The sequence below is a fragment of the Poeciliopsis prolifica genome, unplaced genomic scaffold (genome assembly GCF_027474105.1).
Source record: "Poeciliopsis prolifica strain line A6 unplaced genomic scaffold, Auburn_PproV2 SCAFFOLD008, whole genome shotgun sequence".
Classification (NCBI taxonomy): Eukaryota; Metazoa; Chordata; class Actinopteri; order Cyprinodontiformes; family Poeciliidae; genus Poeciliopsis; species Poeciliopsis prolifica.
The window spans coordinates 999,725-1,020,000 of record NW_026562383.1 but is presented as its reverse complement, the minus strand read 5'-3'; the positions used below and the strand labels follow the sequence as shown (position 1 = coordinate 1,020,000).

The 20,276-nt window shown below is 37.9% G+C and overlaps 3 protein-coding genes across 4 annotated transcripts; 1 reads left to right on the top strand and 2 right to left on the bottom strand.

Annotated features, from left to right (window-relative positions):
* Positions 1-4,190: 4,190 nt before the first annotated feature.
* Positions 4,191-5,045, bottom strand: insl3 (insulin-like 3 (Leydig cell)). The gene is made up of 2 exons (XM_055032569.1): positions 4,781-5,045; positions 4,191-4,686 (listed from the first exon to the last, which is right to left on the bottom strand). Exons 1-2 carry the CDS (start codon positions 4,971-4,973, stop codon positions 4,508-4,510), a joined length of 372 nt encoding a protein of 123 aa, XP_054888544.1. The 5' UTR covers positions 4,974-5,045; the 3' UTR covers positions 4,191-4,507.
* A 4,642-nt stretch (positions 5,046-9,687) lies between these two features.
* On the bottom strand, positions 9,688-14,535 carry si:rp71-39b20.4 (potassium voltage-gated channel subfamily V member 2). The gene is made up of 4 exons (XM_055032560.1): positions 13,780-14,535; positions 13,061-13,694; positions 12,718-12,843; positions 9,688-10,797 (listed from the first exon to the last, which is right to left on the bottom strand). Exons 1-4 carry the CDS (start codon positions 14,304-14,306, stop codon positions 10,474-10,476), a joined length of 1,611 nt encoding a protein of 536 aa, XP_054888535.1. The 5' UTR covers positions 14,307-14,535; the 3' UTR covers positions 9,688-10,473.
* Positions 14,536-16,940: 2,405 nt separating this feature from the next.
* Positions 16,941-19,091, top strand: rps28 (ribosomal protein S28). 2 transcript variants are annotated; one of them, XM_055032570.1, is made up of 4 exons: positions 16,941-16,986; positions 17,254-17,301; positions 18,622-18,744; positions 18,974-19,091. In XM_055032570.1, the coding sequence occupies exons 1-3, from the start codon at positions 16,948-16,950 to the stop codon at positions 18,742-18,744; spliced, it is 210 nt and encodes a 69-aa protein (XP_054888545.1). In that variant the 5' UTR covers positions 16,941-16,947; the 3' UTR covers positions 18,974-19,091. The 2 variants fall into 2 exon arrangements, with proteins under 2 accessions (XP_054888545.1, XP_054888546.1); XM_055032571.1 differs by having other exon boundaries at positions 18,945-19,091.
* Positions 19,092-20,276: the final 1,185 nt, after the last annotated feature.

The window sequence follows — 20,276 nt, the reverse complement described above, 5'->3', positions numbered from 1 at the left end:
GAGCCATAATGCCAGATAGTAAAAAGAACAGCACAGTATTTCTCATTATCAATTATCTGTTGCTCTCTGCTGGTCAACATTTGACACACGTCTATGCCATTTGATGCTACGTTTTGTCCTGCATGTATTTGGAGCATGAGCAGACTTGCAGTAAATTGTAAAGAAATTAGAATTTGGGTGAGACACAAAATCTGGCTTTCTGTCCAAAAGATTTACAAAAACAACTTTAATGTCGAAGTGAAAACTAATGTCTATAAAATAATGAAAATGAAACAAAAACCTCTAACATAAAATACCTAATTGCATAAACTGTATTTTTGTTGTTTGTTTCTGGTTAGGTTAATGGTAGAGGTCACCTCTACTTTCAAATAGTGTCCAGGATAATAGAAAGAAATGTCTTCCACCACAGTGCAAACAGTTGATCATAAAATGGTTCTTTAGAATGCGATGCTAGACAATTACCCCTAAAATACCTATGAAGAACATTTGTGCAAAGGTTAAGTGTTTTTTTATTTGTTTGTTTTCAAAAAAGCCAAATATTGTTGATCATTATTGATTTGTAAAAGAGTAAAACATCCAAGGGTGAATATTTTTTAAAGCCGCTGTCCGTACTGACTGATTCAGTAAATTTTATTCCTGAAAAGTGAATTTACTTCAGTTACTCAATTTAGTGGAAATATTATTAATTAAGATTAATTCCACACAGACTGAAGTTTTCAAGCCTTTACTTCTTTAATCTATGATGAGGATATTAAATCAGTCCTACAAATGACATTTTTCATACAGAAACATGGGCTTAATGAATTCTACATTTGCTTAATAGTTATGTTCAGAAGGTAATTTTAATCTCATCGGAACAAGTACTCTAGTTTACTGAAGGTGACTGTAAATGCCCTTCCCTGAGCGTAAGGTGAAAGTTCTTGTGCATAATTTGAAGTTGTTGCCATCTGTTCATAACCAAAAGAGAAACAGAAGAATTGAAGAAGAGAAAATCCAGCAGGTCTCACTGCCAGAATACACACTCTAAGGTTTCAGTTTCTGCAGCGGGTCCCTTCAGGTTTCTGCTCCTTCTCTTGGCTGCAGGGATTGTTGGTGTTGGCTGGAACTTGCTCAACCTTTAAAGAACAGAGATAGTGAACAAATACAAAGTTAAAAGTAAAAAGAGCACATCCAAAGCTGTTCAGGCTCACTCAAAGATTAATATTTGTGCTTGAAGGAAGAGTTCTGCTTTCAGGTTCTCAAACTTTCTTCCCTGTATTTCTCTTTTATGAATAATAAATGTTGGAGGTTATTAGTTATACTCCATTCATTTGTTTGTATTTGTCTTACAAAATATATTAATATCAACATTTCTGGTTGTGGGAGAGCCAACAAACCTCCATGCTGTCAATGATCCAGCAAAAATTAAATCAGAAATATGGATTTGTCCTCTGTGAGACAGCACAGAAAATAAAACCAATTAAATGAAGACTAATTGTATGTAAAATGCAACACACCCTTCCCCAATTAAAAACAAATAAACCAATCAGTGGCTGTAGGCTGATCTTATTAGCTATTAAGAGCCATTTAGTGCTGCAGATAATCAGCACCACATTTGATTATCCACTGAGAGAATTACACACTGCTGGGTGTGTGGAGCTGACTGGGTTACACAGATTATTTCTGTCATTACTGAGCTGAATGGCCTGAGTGGCCAGTCACATCATTTTGATGCTGCTGGATCAGGGAGAACAGAGTGCTGCAATTTGGACCCACACTGTGTCTTATTTGGGTTTTGTAGCATCTCTGTCTGCAAACTCACCATAAAAATGTTAGTTTGGGGAATCCATCTACATATGCAGGTCAATTTCTTAATGAATTCTGTGTGTTATGGTTTTAAAATTCTTTGCTGGTATTTGTTCCTATTTACAATAGCATAAACATTCTCTGGTGAGAGATGTCACCATAGACTGTGGTGCTTCTTGTGGGAATGCAGCCCTGGTGAAGCCCCTCCAGACTAACACAGGGGTCTCCAACTCCAGTCCTCTGGTGCCTTTTAGGGTTTTTCACTCTTGATAGTCCAGCAGACTCGGTTCAACTGTGGATCAAAGTTTCCAGCTGCTAAGGTTCTATTTCACACTGTCATGTCAAACTTCCTAAACTCTTTGAGCAACATGTTCCCCTTCCCACCTGCAGTGGCACAGCACCAAGTTCTTCCTCTGCAGATTCTTATCCTGTCATTATTATAGATCTGTCCACAACTGTGGCTCATCCTTGGGTACAATTTTCAAATGTGTGAAGGTTCTGCTATTATCCAAAGAACAGCCAAAACGTTTGACCCAAATCGTACAATTCTGCCAAATGCTGCATATTTAAACTTTTGAATTAGATTTGTTTATGCTGTTATTGTGACATTTGCCAATTACAAACAAATTCAATAATCCTTTCTGACCTAAAAAAGAGAAAGTTTAGTGTTTTAAACATTTGATGTCAGTCGTGAGATTAAAAAAAAGTTATGTTTTATGTTCGACTCTATGCAAATACAAATTTTTACTTCCACAGAGGCAACAGTGATATGGAGGCAGAATGCAATCTTTGGCGCCCTCTGAAGGCAACAGCTAAAATGAAAAGAATAATTCTCATATAAAGCAAAGTAGTTTCATCATCATCATAAATAAGATTTTAAAAAGCTTAAAAAATAAACTGACATAGCTAAACACACAATAATGAATTAAACACAATAAAACAACACAGTTAAACAAATAAAAACAATACCAATACAGATGAAGCAAAATCAAGTCTCAGTTGGTTGAAGGTCGGTGAGTCAAAATAAGTTTTCAGACAAGTTTTAAACATGGAGAGTGAAGGGTCTGTTTAATGTGCAAAGGCAGAGAGTTCCAGAGCTCAGAGTAACAAACAGAGAAGCTCACACTACTGGGAATGACCAGGAGCAACTGGGAATAAAACTGGGAATAACCAGGAGCAACTGGGAATGACCAGGAGCAACTGGGAATAACCAGGAGCAACTGGGAATAAAACTGGGAATGACCAGGAGCAACTGGGAATAAAACTGGGAATAACCAGGAGCAACTGGGAATAACCAGGAGCAACTGGGAATAAAACTGGGAATAACCAGGAGCAACTGGGAATAAAACTGGGAATAACCAGGAGCAACTGGGAATAAAACTGGGAATAACCAGGAGCAACTGGGAATAACCAGAAGTAACTGGGAAACACCAGGAGCAACTGGAAATAAAACTGGGAATAATCAGGAGCAAGTGGGAATAAAATTGGGAATAACCAGGAGCAACTGGGAATAAAACTGGGAATAACCAGGAGCAACTGGGAATAACCAGGAGCAACTGGGAATAAAAACTGGGAATAACCAGGAACAACTGGGAATAACCAGGAGCAACTGGGAATGACCAGGAGCAACTGGGAATAACCAGGAGAAATTTGTCAGCAGACCCAGAAGGAGTTCTGTCAAAAAATAAACTCTAAAATACACGAACAGCCAATGGAGAGAATCCAGGTCAGAGGTAATGTTCTCTCTCAAATGTTCCTGTTAGCAGACGGAGTAGCATTTTGCACTAGCCTGGATAACTCCAACATGTTCTGATCTTAAATCTGTTTATTATGATGACTTTTTTTGCTGTAATAAATTTAAGTAGAAATGCCTGGTGTAATGTTTAAGACTCTTATTACACCAGACAGAAAAGAAACATTTTAAGACAGAAACACTGGCAAATGAGAAGAATGTATAATATGATAATAAAAACCTTATTTTCAAAAGTTGTTAGTTTTTTATCTAACGAAATCCCCTTATCAGAATTTATATTCTAACTTACTGAATATGACCATGGTGCTGACCCACATCAGCTGCCTCTCCGAGACATTAAGGACTGCCATGTGAATGTAATACACAAAAATAAACCTTCTCATTTAAAAATGGGAAGGTTTTAATTGATAATAAAATCAATTAAAACCTGGCCGCGCTGCAGCCAGCAGCACCACCAGCAGACCCAGCACTTCCTTGTTTTTGCCCTATAGAGCTGTCTTAAGCAACGTCTGATGTCGTTTTCTCCACGACAGCAGGAGAAAACAGATCCAACACTGATTATGATTGGATGACACCTTCTTTATCATGAATCATATACTTTATCTTTTTGACCTTGTTCTGATTGATTGGGTGCAGAAAAACATCCCAGGCATGACTTTGTAATCATCAGAGGTTTATTGCAGTGCACATCAGCTGCACTGATTGCATTGAAATAAATTAGCCTAACACAAATAAATAGCATCTGATTTGACTCCATAAAGCCAGTGTTTACTTTGTTTTTTACTTCCTCTTGCACACAGAACAATTCATCCTACAGTAACTGATTTGACACTTTTCTTGCTTCATATGAAACATGTAGAATTATTAGACTAGATTTCTCAGAAACTGGGTTAATTGGTAGAGGTTTCACAGGATTTCACAGACCAAAATAAAATCTCTTCGGCTGTCGGACAAGAGGGAGAGCTGTGCTTAGCAAAACTGAATCAGCTCTTTCATGCTGCATCCTTTCTCACAGCAAATGTCAGATATTTTTCCAGCGGATCGTCTGATTCGAAAGGTCAGGGGGTCCCAATGAGGTGCCAAAGAGGAGGAGGGGATTTGGAGTGTCTCTGAAGCCTGGTCCTCCTCAGTGGAGGCATCCTGGTCCCCTATGCAGAATTAAGAGATCAAATATTTAAAGAGAAAACCGGAAGAAATTGTGATCCCACCATGAGATCAAACTCTTAGACAGTGAGAACTTACAGCCAACGGCGAGCTGCTGTTGGCTCAGTTCTGAGTCCAGGATGCTTCTCCTCAGCCGAGAGTTCCCACAGGACGAAACGGCCAGACGGATCAGCTCTCGCCCGCACATCTTAATCCTGTCCTGAGCTTGAGCCAGCCGCGCTGCAGCCAGCAGCACCACCAGCAGACCCAGCAACCACCGAGCAGCAGCCATGGTGTAACGTGCAGATTGTTGGTCAGCAGAGGGAAAAGACTTGTTGAAGTTATGATGAGTGAGGCTGGCAGATTTGTGACCTGTTCAAGGAACCTGAAGGGGCTTATATAGTTAGTGTGTGTCACTGATGGCTGCTCTTAAAAAAAAAAAAATGCTTAGTCTGGCAGGTTTTCTCCAAAAGATGTGTTCGGCCTTGCTGAGGGAAATGGATGTTCTGAGCCACAAATAAGTCCAAAACTCAAGGCTGAAACTGACATAAAGATAAAAACCTGATTTCATAATGCTCCACTATAAATGCTACAAAAGCTAAGTGTAAATATCATAAAAGTGATTTATATTGGCTTAATGAGAGATGTGTTTACCCAGTATTTTAAGACATCCTGAAGGATGACAGCTAATTGGAGGAGAGAGGAACTAGGAAAGATGATGTCAAGGATACTGACGCAGCTCGGTCACCTCAGGCCATGCTCCACTTGGAAAATCATAATAGTAATGACTGCTTCATGTGACAGCACAGGGGGAAAACCAAATGGTGGCACATTGACGTGTGAAATGTGCCACTGAAATTACTTGCAGTGATGCATACATTTTGAAGCTGAAGTAAAGACAACGTCCAACAACAAACCCTGGTGAGTTTCTGGAGGTGCTTCTGCGTGAGCCTCCTGTTCCAAATACACATTCCAGGACGAGGGGCATCCTGCAAAACACATCAACTCTTTACATGATAAGAGTATCATCCATCATCCGATATGCTCATCCTTACAGAGTCAGTAGGGAGGGCTGGTGTCTACCTCCAGGTTGCCAGAACATTGCATAATAATATAAATAACAATAAATAATTTATTTGAGAAGACTTTTGGTTTTCACAGAACTGAAAGAATAAGAATAGCAAATCCCAAACTGGGTTCAGCTGCTTCTAACTGCTTGGAGAATCTTCAGTTATTAACCAAAACTTCAACACAAATTTAGAATTTTACTAAATTGAAAATGTACAAAACAGTGGAGTGAATTTGTGGTTTAGAGTTTATTTGTGAATGTTAATTTGAGGAAGGTAAACTTTTTCAAAGTTAGCTCTCAAAACGAAAAACCTTCTCAGCCATCAATGCACTGGCTGAATGTGCCCACATTCCCCTTGACCAAAACGCAACCAATGTGATCCAGATGGTTCTTAAAAAGTTAACTTAGAATTTTGTAATCAAGATGAGCCTTGATTACTCTCAATTCACATTGTATGAAAGTTTATAAGAAAATAAATAATAAACAAAAAGACAGAAATGTTTTTTTAATAATCAACTAAAAGAATATGCAGTGTTCTTCATCTTCTGCAATTCAAGTCCTGGTAATAATAACTGAACGTTTCTGTCTGCTGAAACAAATCGAACTATAAGGAACACAAGTTTTTAGTGTCCATCAAAACTTGTTTCATGTTTATAAATAAGAAGCTTTTTTAACCTCAGTTACATTTTGAGGCAAAAATCAGTTCTTAATCACTATGTGCAGAGCAGGCTGAACAGCTTCATGCAGATTAATTAGCTTTTTCTTGCAGCGTATGTTGGTATGACTTAAAATCGGCTGCACAAGATGATTCAGTCAGTCTGAAGACTGCAGAGCTGCAAGATGAGTTCATGCTGCCACAAGCATGACTCTGAACCGACACAGTTACCAACAGGACTGTCAGATAACTCAGCTGTTGTTAATTCATATAACACACTTCCAAGGTCACAAGCTTAGGTCTGTGAGATTTCCACTGACTCCATCTATTCCCGTCCCTTTGGGTCTTTCTGGGTCATGAAAACCAGCCAAAGTTTATCAGGACTTCTGAGTTTTAATTGGTGGTGGCAGCATTATAAAACTCCTGCTATTTCTCCTCTCAGCTGATCTTGTGACACTGCTACACGTTTCTTTCTTCAAGACAAGTATGACAAGAGTTTTATCATGAAGAAATGTTATCCAACAGAGCCATTTTCTATCTTGCATCTGTTAAATAGATTATTTTTTCTATCCTGTGAACTGCAGCCATGGATGTACACCAATAAAAACAAACAAGCAATGAATCATTAAGAAAATGAAATAAAAGAAATTAGTATATATGGTCACTTTTTCTTATTATTGAAAGTGCTTTACCTGAAGTACATTATTTCAAAAAATACTAGGTTATTCATTTGTTTTGTTCTTGTTGTTTTTTTGGTTGGTTGGAGGGGGGTTATAAAACCAGTTATTTGTAACTACTAACCTACTAATCATTTGCACAAACTTTTTATTTAGAATCTGATTTCACACAGTGTAAGAGGTTCCCAGGGTCCTTGGGGGAGAATAAGACCCTCAGTGTCACAGATAATCAATAAACTGAACAGTGATAGAACCTTTTAACCTCTCTTCCAAACCACTCATCTGCTTGTACATGTTGTCTAATGGTTGGTAGGGAGAAGATTAGCAACCAGGACAGTCCTCCTCAATCGTCCTGCTCCCTGTGTGTGATGCCAAGACAAACATGGCATCTAGCTGTGGTCAGTGACTTCTGTGTCACATTACATTTCTCCCCCAGGGAAACTTATAAATTGTTAATAAGAAGTTTCTAGAAAATCTGATCAACCCTAAAACAGTTAAGTAATAATTTATAAAAATGATTGATGAATTATAAAAATGACTGATGCCTTTTAAGGAGATATAAGGCATTTTAATTGTATTTTTTTAAGTAGTTCTTAAAGTTGGACACCCCCTATTCCCTCTTCTCCTCCAGCATTCATTAATTTCTGAAATGAAACAGGATTCCATTGTTATGCATTTTCATGTCCAATGAATATCTGGAAAATGATGTCAACTCATAAAAGCTGTTTGGAGATGGACATCAGTTCATTCATCTGCCTCTCTACTACTAATCAGTAAAGCATCCAGAAAGCTGGAAGCACTAAACAAAAATTGCTGTGCAATCACAGTAATAAATACCAGTGGCCATATGTTAGCATTTTAGGAGTCTAGTCTATGTCAGAAGGAAAGCATTATCCTCTAAAGTGTCCTGTAAGTGCTTAAACAGGACCTGACTGTATGCACCTGATCAGATTATTCTGTGACAGAAATAGAACTGAGCATGACTGACTTTTAGTCAGCCAGGCGATGCAGGAGCTAATCCTGCTAATCCTTGACAGCAAAATTAAATCTTTGGCCTCTTCTCTCCACTGACACGCCCCTTCACTCCGTCTCTCCCTTCAACTTAAGTAACCTTAGCAACGTGCTGAGAAGGTCATCTGACAGGAGGCATGGTGGTGTGGGACGGTGACAGTCTGCCACCTGATCAATGTGTGTTTCTTTCTTTCTTAGCTTGAAAAGGCTTAAAACAGAAATTCAAAGATGTCATCATGATGGCCGATACAGTACCCTAGAAAAGTGTTGGTCAGTTAAATGTTTCAGATCCCCAAACGACATTTAACATCAAAGATCAGTTTTCAACTGTTGATTTAATTTAGTAAGAGAAAAAAAGCTTTTTTACACCTAATGGCTGGTGGTGCCAACACTGGCAGCAACAACCTCCACATGGAGTACGAATGGCCTGTTCAAAGTTCTACTACGGGGTCGTAGTTGGACTTACATCTGGACTTTAACCTGAATGTTGTTTGTTTCTATTCAGAGGTGAACCTGCAGTTGTACTTTGGATCCTTGGATCCCCAGCAGATTCAACTAACCCTGGTGACAACATGTACACCATGATAAACTCAGTCCCTCCTGGAGGAAGCTGGCCGAATTTCCCACTGGAAATTCCTCAGAAAATCATAATTTATGGTTCCTGTAAATACAGTAGGTCATCCAGGTCCTGAAGCAGTGACACAGCCTGAGACCATCACGCTAACACCTCTGTGCTTAGCTGTAGACATGATGCTCTTTTTCAGGACTGCAGTATTAGTTCTCCATGTGATTCGATACAAGCCTTCCAGAAAGTTCCACTTTTGTATCGTCGATCCACACAATATCTTCTCAAAAGTCTTGGGTTGTATTTTTTTCTGGTGAGTGAAAAAAATACCAAAACTCTTGGTGTTGATGATACATTTTTAGACAACCTGATAGGAGAAAGGAAGGAATTGACAGAAAGAAAATATGTCAGCACACATATTTGGGTTTGAAATTCCTTGATCCCCCTCTTCTCCCATTTAAAGACTGGGGGATTTATTTATGCTATTCATGTATCTGAAGTCTGAAGTATGGATTTAATACTTTCATTGGTAGCATGAAGCTGCAGGTATGTAGTGAATGGATTGGCCTTGGCATTCCACTGTGGATGCTCTTACTGCTCAGTTTTCCTCTTACTGTGGAATTGTGAACATTGACCTTAAGTTAGTCATTCTGGGTTTCTTGCTGAGTTATTGGAGTCTTTTGGTAGGCCTGTTATTCCTGCGAAGTTTCTCTGCTGTTTCAGTTTTCCTCCATTTGAAAAAGTGTTTCTTACTGTGGTGTTCTGGTGTCCCTAATCCTAAAAAATTGCTTTGTAATTCTTTCCAGATATTTGTCAGTATGTTTGTTTCTGCTCTGTTTCTTTGGATCATGGTTTGATGCATTGCCTTTCAAGATGTCCAAGGCCAACTCCATGTTTTATTTTTCTGCTAATGAGTAAAAATCTTATGTAAAACTGTTTTTTTGTCGTTGTTGTTGTTGTTGTTGTTTTTTGCATTCACTGAAGTTAATTTACATACAAAAATTTGTTTGGCGATCTGAAACATTCTGTAGAAATGGAACTGAACATGAAAGCAGCCCTTTAAACTATTCAGACAACCAACACAACAGAGGCACAATGAAAACTGTCAGATGACTTATCACCCGGCTAATAACTCAGAAATAATCCAAATTAGGTTGTATTTTTATTTCTTTTCTACTTACGGAACACTTCTGTTTATATCATAGGTTTTTGGTGTCTTTCTACCCTAAAGAAAAGATATAAAACTTCAGATATTTCACAATAAGATATTAACATTCGTGCAAAAACCTCATAAAAACTTAAAGCAGGAAGTACGGCGGCCACCATAACAATCAGTATAGTATTGGGAGGGAACGCAAAAGAAAAAAGTTTTGCCATGTCTCCTAGAGAGCTCCATAGTATACTAAAGGATAGAAAAGCACAGTTCATGAAAAATACTTTCAATAAAAAAATTAACAGAACGATTTAACTCTGCTTTATTCATTGTGTAATATTGGAACTTGAAATCCTTGACATCTAGTTGAGTTTAGTCAGCATTAGTTGCAGACAGGGCTATCCTTGGAAGCAGATAACAGGCTGTCTAGAGGAGGAACCCAGTCCACCTGACAGAGGAATGATCTGTCACCCAAAGCGTTTAGCGGGACCAATTGCAAAGCTACAGCTTACAGCTTATCTCTGTGTGCTGCTGTTTCCATGTCCTCCCCTTAGATTAATCAGATCAGCTCCATAGGCTCAGCAATCTAGGCAGATGGGGTCTTTATACTGTCCATACCCATGGGTAATAAGGCCATTTTGGGTTAGAGATGATACAAAGTCTCAATCATCAAAGTCGTAGTCAAAGTCAGTATGTCTTCCACTGGGTCGATAGTGAAAGTCATCATCAGAATCTTCAGGTGGCGGTTCGAAGCAGCGGTCGAACTTACGCCGCAGCCGTCTCTGGAGCTGGAATGTTCGCTCCGTGTTGGAAAATGAATATTCCTGCTCCTTCAGTTTGGCATAGTAGTCAGAGAACTTGTTGAACAGAATGGAAATGGGCATTCCATTAAGAATGATGCCAAAAGAGATGCAGGCAAACGCCACACAGCGGCCAAGGTACGAGATTGGGACGACATCTCCATAACCAACAGTAGAGATGCTCACCTACAGGAAGGAGAAAGCAGTGTCAGTTTTCAGAAAACCACATGCACTTTTTACCTTTTGTTCACACCCAGCTTCCAAAAACTCTTTCCATCATTCCATGAGATCTATTTGGATTTTAGTTTCTGTCTTTGTTAGGGTAGCTAAGACTGAGTAAAACTAAATAAATCTGATGTAGCACTACATACCTACAGTTTCATGCTACCAATGAAAGTATTAAATCCATACTTCAGGCTTCAGACACGTGAATAACATAAATAAATCCACCAGTCTTTAACTGGGAGAAAAGGGAGAACAAGAAATTTCAAATGCAGAAAGCTCATACAGTTTTTAAAATGTAAAACTTACTGCAAAATCATATTTATGGTCTCTGCTCAGTGGGAATAAAACAATTCTTAATAAGACTGATACATGACCAGGCTTTGATTTTTGCACTTCTGTCCATATTTTTTATATCTAAGATGCAAAATAATACGCAATAGCGATAGGCTGGTTTAAACCATATGTATTATATATTAGAGTATATTTATGCTTATTAAGAAAGGTTACTTATCCACCAGAGTTAGTTATGGAGTCTCCCAGGGCTTTAATATTCACCAATCCTCTTCACTTCACATTAACTATACATTCCTCCATTTGATAGAAATATTGGTCCCCCAGCTTTGTTCATCTAGTGATAGTTAAATCCAGTGATCGGGTCATCTATCCTTCCATAGGTATTGGTTGTTCAATGAATAATAGTGTGATGAGTACCACTTTCTTAAGTTAGAAAATACATGTCTTTGCACCTGAGGACCTGATATACAAACTGTTTGCAAGTCACTTATTCTGAAGGGCATCAGTGTGATGTTTAGTGATAATATAAAGAACCTCAGTTATCATCTATGACAAGTCCTACAAATCCAATGTAAAACAAAAAGTACCAAACTTTACAACAACCACTTGTGGAGTTGAATACTCTTAATATCTGCTAACACAGTGCTGTATCCTACTGGTGGGAACATTTTCAGTTTGAGTTTTTTTAAATGGCTAAAATCAGTTACAACTGTGAGGTCTCACAAGATTATTCCACTTTGGGATGTAATTACTCCTCAACAACCTAACAGTGAAATGATATTGTTTGCTATGTACTGTGACTGAGTCCTGTTTCCCATCAGAGCACTTCGCTCTCAGGCTGTAGGTCAACTGATGGTTCAGAGCATCTAAGAAAAGGAGGCAGATCTGTTACTTATCAAGTTTCTCTCCTGTATATCCCTTCTACTTTTTAAAGAAGCGGCATTGTGTATTTTCCAGCAATGTAGTGACATTTTATAGCACAGCAAAGTAACTAAGTTAGCAGTTTTTGTTCCCTCTGTTACAAAGGAAGATGTCTTTATGTAAAGTCACTTTGTCCTTGCTGAAGATACAGTAAGTAATAAATGGGATTTTAACATCAACTCAATTTCCTGTACATTATAATGAAATAACAATAAACTGCTTTTCATATAAAATGAGTTTGTCATTAGTAATGGCACTGGAACAAATTCTTTTTACATAAATTGTTTTGGTAACAAGCGCATGGAAATTGTGCCTGTTTGTGTGTTACATTCTTTTGGGAACTACTGCTATATAAACAAATCAAACTGAACTGAAAAGTTTTTTCCCTCTGAATGATAAGGGAAAATCTGGAACAAACCTTTTGATTATTGAAAAACGTCTGAAACACTGAGTTTATCTAGACTAAAAACCCAGCAGTTTGGAGGTGCTTTTCAAACATAAGAGATTAAGAATTTAATGATGGTGATGAGTCAATTGTTGATTCTATGTTGCATGTTTTTGTGCACTTTGAAATGCCCTGTTGCTGAAATGTGCTGTACAAATAAAATTTGATTGATCGATTGATAACCAAGATTGTTAAAAGGTAAATGTTTGGACTTGACTCACTGCGGCCCACCACCAGGCATCTGGTATGCTGCTGAATGGCGTCCCGGGCTGATCCACCTCAACAGAATGCATGAGAGCAGAGAAGGTGAAGATGCCCATGGTGATGAAGAGAAACAGACAGCATACCTGCAATTTTATGAGAAACACGTTACCAGCTGCCTGCTCCTACTGCAAACCTGTTTCTAAGGTATATTTTTACGATCTGATAGGTGACATGTCGTTTTTTTTTTCCCTTCTTTGCATTGAGTACAATTCCAGTTTTTCATTTTTGTTGAATTCTACACAAATAAAAACTTTTAATGATGACTATGTATGTTTGTGCTTCTCAACCTGGAGTCCATACCTGTTCAGAGCACTGGCGGATGGTGAAGCCAAAGGCCCTCATGCCAGTGGAGTGGCGAGCGAGTTTCAGGATACGAAAGATTCGCATCAGCTTGACCACTTTGAGCACCTTGCTGACCTTACTGACTCGTGACATGGCTTTCAGGTCTTCTTGTGCACTAGCATCTTCTGCATCTATAACAAATGTCTCAAAGATTATCTGGAGAAAGTAGGGCATGACAGCAACCACATCAACAAAATTGAGGGCACTCCTCAAAAAATGTTTGATGTTGGATGTGGTGACTAGACGTAAAAAGTATTCTAGAGTGAAGAAGAGGATGGAAGAAATCTCTACCCATTCCATGAAGGTTTTGCCTGCAACTTTGTATTCCCTAAGTTCCTGTACAGTGTTCATTGTCATGGCAACAATGGAGATGAGAACAAAAAGACTGGAGAACACAGCAAAGGCTTTGGCTGGTAGGGAGGAGTACGGATTCTCCATCAAATCCCAGAGAATCTTTCGAAAACCTCCCAGAAACATGGTCTTGTAGCATTCTTCATCCTGGTGAGGTTTAATCTCATCAATCAGCTCCTGGTTAACCTTCAGTTGGTCTCTGATGTCATCCACCTTTTCCTCAAACAATATCCGACAGCACCTGAGAAAAAACATTTAGCTCTCCTTAAAATACACTCACAACAACTAACAGTAAAGGTTTTGAATGCAAAGCACATGAAGAATACCTTGGAGTGTCTTTCAGTTTCAGCCCCCAGAAAGACATCTCTTCCTCAAAGTTGACAGGACAGAGACTGTCCATCACCCAGAGGACATTGCTGCAGTAGAAGTGAAATATGTAATGGAAAAACATAGGGTCTCTATCAAAGAAAAACTCGTTGCTCACAACATTATAATCATCACAGAGAGTGAGCCTCTTCACTGGATCATCACACAGAGCGAGGGTTCCAATCCTGGTCTTTGGATATTGGAGAGCCAAATGCTTTGGGATGTGGAATATTTTTCCACCTATATTTAGGTTGACAATGTTTGATCTTCTTGGGTTGGGCAAATCTTCCATTTTAATTTTTTTCCCATCTGGACTGTCGAGGTTGTCCATCGAAGTCCACGGTTTTACCGAGCTGTCCTGTGAAAAGGGAAATACATATTCTTCTTCTTCTGTGCTCTGTGAAAAGCTCAGATCCCTCTTCACACTGGCAAAAAGGCTGGAGCGACGCTTTTTCAGTGCCTTCAGCTTGGGCTTTATGGCTGCCATTGTGCCCGCTCCTTAGCAGTACAACTAGCTGAAGGTTTTGTGCCAAGTTAGGATCAAATTGATAAAAAGCAGCAAGAAAATTCCATGAGAATCACATAAGCAAAAGATTATACCTCAAAATCATCCTGCCTGTGTGAAATACAGCTGAAGAAAGTGATACCAGTCTTTCGAGTCAGAGAGCATGAAGATCAGTAGAATATGTTAAGGATTCAGTGCCTTCTCTGATTCTGTAATCCTATTGATGTTCTCTCTGTCCCAGAGCAAGTTAAAAATACTGTTCACTGGGATTAGTACTGTGATTTAGGGCTTTGAGTTCTCAGAGAGCAAGAAGGCGGAAAGAGTGATGTGATGACATTATTGCTGACAAGGCTACGTACTGTACATGCTAATGCCACAGATACGAACTATAGTTGTACAATTTGCTAAACTGATAATATCATATTGAATGTATGCTTTAAAGTTAATATGAAGAAAATAACTTTGAATGACTCACTTCTGTTCATATATATATATAAATAAAAGAGTGTTACACTGCTCTTCAGTTCTTTCCATTTTAAATTGGATACATGTGTAGTCTTTGACATGCCTATTCTAGCTATTTTACTTTGTTTTTCTAAAATCAATTAGCAGCTTCATTGGCTGTGTGTTTGAGACTCATGATGGAAATTCATTCTTATTTCCAACATGACCTGGTAAATTCTGGATAGGATACCAATGTACATTTTTCATTCATTCTGTCATCACTATTATACATAAAATGCAAGATATTCCACAATATGTTCCCACAAACAAACATTCCTTTTAATGTTGTTTTTCTGTGGTGATGTTTGGAACCTTTCCTTTTCTTCAACAGCAGAGTGTTGCGTAGTGAGTAAGTACGGTATAAAGGCCGTACTTAGTCGAGTCTCAGGAAATTGGGAAGGTATTCAGGGTTCTGCTCTGTCATGGAAAAGATCTTTGATAGAATGAAGCTTTTATGTGTGATTGGGAGTTGCTGAATCAACTCCTGCCCCCTTTAATGTGGAGTCTCTCTGGGCTCCATACTTGGACCCCTTTTTTTCACTGTATTAATTTCCTTTAAAATCTATTCTTCAGAAACCTTCGCTATTACACTGATGATAGTCAAATCTATGTTCCATTAAAACATTCTCCGTGCAAATTCCTTCAGTGCATTGCAGAAGCCAAAGCATGGATGTCTTTGAACTTTTTATATTTCAATGAGCAAAAAACCGAGGTTTACATCCCGCAGCAGTGCTAATGCCCATCCATATCCGTATATGTTAAATGGAGCATCTTACTCAGTCTGCAACCAACATTAATGACAATGATTTTAAACTCACTACACAGACCAATTTAGCAATCAATCCTTTTCAGTCACATCATTCAGATTTATTCCATGTTTTCATCACATCTCACTTTGATCACTAAGCGAGATGTCAATCACTACTGATACAGGAAGAGCACATCGCTCCTGTATTAAAATCGCTTCATTGGCTCCCAGTTTGTTTACAGATTAATTTTAAACTTGTTTTATGTGTTTTTAAATGTTTTTGGGGTCTTGCCCCTGAGTACCTGCATGATTTGCTGCAGTTGCACATTCACTCACATCAGCAGATCAGTTGTTGCTGATTGTTCCAAAGTCAAGCAGGATGTTGAGAGAAGATTGAGAGTTTTCAGTTGCTGACCCTGAACTTTGGACTGAGTTGCCTTTGAAAATCAGACCAATTCACTTCTTCATTTAAAATCTTTTCTTCAATCTTTTTTTAACCTCAACCTTCTTTGGGTCACCCTGAGGTGTTTTCTTTAACCTCTTGATGGTTCTTTTGTTTTTATGTCTGTTTCATTAGTTTTTCCATACAACAATGCTGTTGCTTTAAAGCTTTTTATAAATAACATTTTATTGTAAAATTATTAATGACTTTTAATAAATAAATAAATAAAATACTTGTGCAACTGGTTTAATAAAGATAACAATACCTGAATATTTTGTTAAAATTATATTGAAACAACGATCACCTGTCATTTTCTTTGTGCAACTTTTAAAATACATGATTGGTCAGTAACATGTTCACCATTTTTTCTTTGTAGAAATCATAGAACTTTTGTTTTATTCTTAAAACACAGAAAAGAGAAACTCCATATTAATGTTATAAAGACATAACAAATGTCCACCTAATTTTATACACTTTGCAAATTAATTCTATTTAAATGTGTAGTCCTTAAAAAGTATGAATAGATCCAAAACCCAAAACAATTTTTTGAACAATATTTCCCATAACTAATATGTTAATTTTATTGAATAAAAGGAGGGGGAAAGCGTAAAAATATTTGTAGAGAAAACCCTTGTTGCGTTAAAGACTTATTTTTACTTTTTATACGGTAACACAAAGCCTTTCCGGTACCGGAAACGGAAGTTGAAAAGTCAAATACTAATTCTAAAATATACATGTTAAGGTTTAGAATTTGTCTGCATGCATGAATGCATGCAAGTTTGCATGCATTCATGTTTATTTTAATGCTATATATAACGCTCTTATTTAATCTAAAAACAATAATCACGCAGAGTTTAATGTCGAAGTCCCAGTGTGGATATATCCGCTCCTCGCACCACGTCACTTCCTTTCTGGTAAAATCCGACAACATGGACGCCAGCCGCGTGCAGCCGATCAAGCTTGCTAGAGTAAGAAAACCCATCAGACTATTGTAGAAATGTCGTTTGTGTGGACTTACGTGTTTATGAATACATGCTGACTCAGTTGGTAACAGTATTTTAAGGCTAAGTAAAGTTTTAGTTTAGTTAAATGGAAATCAACTGTCCTGATGTGGCGCTTCCATCATGGAGGCCTGTCCGTGCTATCACTTCTATTGTGTTTCCACATTATGTTCCTATTCTCGCTCATAAATATGAAAGTGTTTTATTCATGTTCTCCTATGTTTTATTTTCTAGGTCACAAAAGTCCTCGGAAGAACCGGCTCTCAGGGCCAGTGTACTCAGGTATGTTAGCATTGCTCTCCAGCGGTTAGCATCTTGCCATTATCCTGACTGAAAAGGCTTCAGCAGTGTGTTTATACCGAGTCATGCCCCTTGTTAGCTTTTCCTTCATTTCGTCATGCATTTTAGAAATAGAAATGACGTTAATTGTGTTAGAGGAAGTTTTGTCTTTCACTCTAAAGTTTTTAGCCACATGCTTTAATCTTCCTGAGCTTCATTTCTATCTAACTAGACTGAAAAGGATGACAGAAGCAGGGCAGGATGGAATATAGCATTAAAAAATGTCCTTTTGATGGAGATGCTTGTCATTTCCATTCATCTGCTATTTAATATTTACAGTATTTGATATGTAGTGCTTATGTTTCTGTTTGAAAATCATCTGACTTTGAATGTTTGATATTGACTGTATTTTTAATTCATGTAAGAATTACTGATATGTTTGTTCTCACAGCACTGACTTGTTGCTTCATATTTCCTAATTGTAATCTTCTCTAATGTATGTTATTTCAGACATCTTAAAGCAAAATGTAACTTAAATGTATTTTGATTTCTTCTCAATTTAATATATCTGTAGATTGTGCCACATTGTAGATGATACCATATTGAAAGTGCAATATCATAACACTAAATTCATATTTCAAGACAAATGTGGCCACTTGGATGGTCTTCCTCTGGACTTTATAACCAAAACTGATATAGACTATAGATCCAAAATGGTGAGATTTTTTTGTGTTGTGTTCATCATGATGATGGAAAGAAGTATAGTGAAGAAAATCATGGTAATTATATTCACCGTTATTGTTAAGCTTCAGTACTTGATGTCAAGCAGCAAGCAATATTTACCAAGTTGTTTGGTCCAAAATTAAAAAGAACCATATTCAGTAGCAGCTAATTATTATTTTAGTAATCAAATATTTTATTGATTATTCTGACAAGTAATCAGACAAAATATTTTTTATTAACCACTTGTACTTTTTTTTTTTATTTGACTAAAAAATGCAAAGTAAGATTTTAATTCCTGCAGTACAGGCAGTAATGAACATGTGATCATGCATAGCAAAGATGTATCTGTTGCTAAAACAATGCTAAGATCATAACGTACTTTTGCTTTACATCAATTCTACTTTCAAGACGACACTTTTCCAATATAGTCTGGCTCCTGGTTATGAATGAAACATTAATGAAGTCGTGCTGATTTAGTTTTGTCAGTCGTCCAGTGGGTTCTTGTTGCCAAAGAGCTTCAACTTCACTCAGACCAAAAATGTTGAAACAAAATGAAGATGAGAAGCTGTAGTTTCTCATGCGGGTTGTTTTTTCCTCCAGGTCCGAGTCGAGTTCATGGACGACAGCAACCGTTCCATCATCAGGAACGTGAAGGGCCCCGTCAGAGAAGGAGATGTGCTGACACTTCTGGAGTCTGAGAGAGAAGCCAGGAGGCTGCGATAGGTGAGACCAAACAGCTGGAACCACATCTGGATATTTAAACTGCTCATATGAATCCAGCTTTTTTTTGTTCATCCTAAAACACCTGGCAACATTTTAGAATCATCTTAGCTTGGGTTTAGCTGTTTGAGTTCAGATGTCTTAGTAAATAAAGGCATCAGATGGCTTGTATTACTTTTAATGTTTTCTCTGTGTGTTTTCAGATGGATTGACTGAGTTGTTGTTTTCACAGTGGAAGATGAAGCTGTGGAACATCCGGTGGCTCCAGCTCCACTCACTGGGACGACAGCTCATGCTCACTATTTCAAAACACGTTCAAATGTTTTGAAATAAATTTGGGTATTCACAAATGTTTGACTCTTGTGTTTTTTGTAATAAATCCATCTAATAAATTTAAAGTTTGACCATCATGCCAAAGATAAGTGGCGATTATGTTTTGTTCTAGTGATATTGTAAATAAACAACTTAAGTACATATGATGGAGAACGTTCCACATTAACCATGGCAGGGAGTACAGGGGGATTTTTACATGTGTTCTAGAAACTCTGCAGCTGTAGTGACTTTACAAAGATGGTGAACGGACTGATTGTGTGAAAACATTTTAGTTCAAATTACCTTCAGGAAAATACTTGGCCTTAACGCCTCTACCCACCGCCTCTGCGTCTGCAGGTCAAGTTTCCTGACCTGCTCTGCAATATTGTAATATGCAGTGTTTTCCAGCAGGGGGCAGCACAACTATTTCATTGCAGATAGTTTTATCCTGGTGTTCTAAAAGCAGTGGCCCTTTAAGTTCAGGATTAAGACAAGTGTCTTTGTGTTAAAGTCTTGTTTTTGTTCTTTATTCAGGTCAATCCAATATAAAATTATATTCGAGTCAAACATGACGGTTCCTCAATTTGGTGACTAACTTGGATTAGTTAGTGATTTTCTTTGACATCTTTCTGGTTTTGATTTCTAATTTAAATAATTTCTGGTTAAATATTTCATCTGGATTGTCAGAAGGCAACACACAGCATAAAGATGGAACATGACATATTTAGAAATAAATCTAGGTGGAGGTGGTGCTGTGAATGTTGGTTTTCTATTCCTCTACTACATCTAAGCAACACGTACAAACTTGCTTCATTGTCCAACGTCTTCCTCTGTATATCAACCATTCAGTCACTGCTGCAGTTTTACAGGCAGCAAATTCCAGGCCTGTGCAGCTTTCCAGGATTCCTGTGGCTGTAACCATCCTGAGCAACCAGAGAGGAAAACTGACACCAGCCTGCGAGTTCACTCCTGGAGACTTTTCAGCATTCAGGTTCAAGAGTACAAGCATGCTGGCAGAAGCTGGCTGCACTCAGAAATGTGAATTAGGAGCACAGGAGACAGACAACCAACATTCCTTCCATCGTTTAATAAAGTCAGAAAAACACAAACCTGAATAAATGGTGTTGAGCTTTCAGATGAAGGCATGTACAGTGACACAACTCATCTGAAGCCTCTTTGTTGTCTGGATTCATTTTCTTTTTTTTTTTTTTTCTTTTTTGGAC

What these genes read in the sequence shown, in the direction of transcription:
- insl3 (XM_055032569.1), bottom strand. Translation starts at nt 4,973, where the DNA reads ATGGCTGCTGCTCGGTGGTTGCTGGGTCTGCTGGTGGTGCTGCTGGCT. An exon ending in ACAGCAGCTCGCCGTTGGCT is followed by an intron (nt 4,687 to 4,780) that starts GTAAGTTCTCAC and finishes AATTCTGCATAG; the next exon opens with GGGACCAGGATGCCTCCACT.
- rps28 (XM_055032570.1), top strand. Translation starts at nt 16,948, where the DNA reads ATGGACGCCAGCCGCGTGCAGCCGATCAAGCTTGCTAGA. An exon ending in AGCCGATCAAGCTTGCTAGA is followed by an intron (nt 16,987 to 17,253) that starts GTAAGAAAACCC and finishes TTTATTTTCTAG; the next exon opens with GTCACAAAAGTCCTCGGAAG. An exon ending in CTCAGGGCCAGTGTACTCAG is followed by an intron (nt 17,302 to 18,621) that starts GTATGTTAGCAT and finishes TTTTTCCTCCAG; the next exon opens with GTCCGAGTCGAGTTCATGGA.
- si:rp71-39b20.4 (XM_055032560.1), bottom strand. Translation starts at nt 14,306, where the DNA reads ATGGCAGCCATAAAGCCCAAGCTGAAGGCACTGAAAAAGCGTCGCTCC. An exon ending in AAACTGAAAGACACTCCAAG is followed by an intron (nt 13,695 to 13,779) that starts GTATTCTTCATG and finishes GTTTTTTCTCAG; the next exon opens with GTGCTGTCGGATATTGTTTG. An exon ending in ATGCCTGGTGGTGGGCCGCA is followed by an intron (nt 10,798 to 12,717) that starts GTGAGTCAAGTC and finishes TCCTTCCTGTAG; the next exon opens with GTGAGCATCTCTACTGTTGG.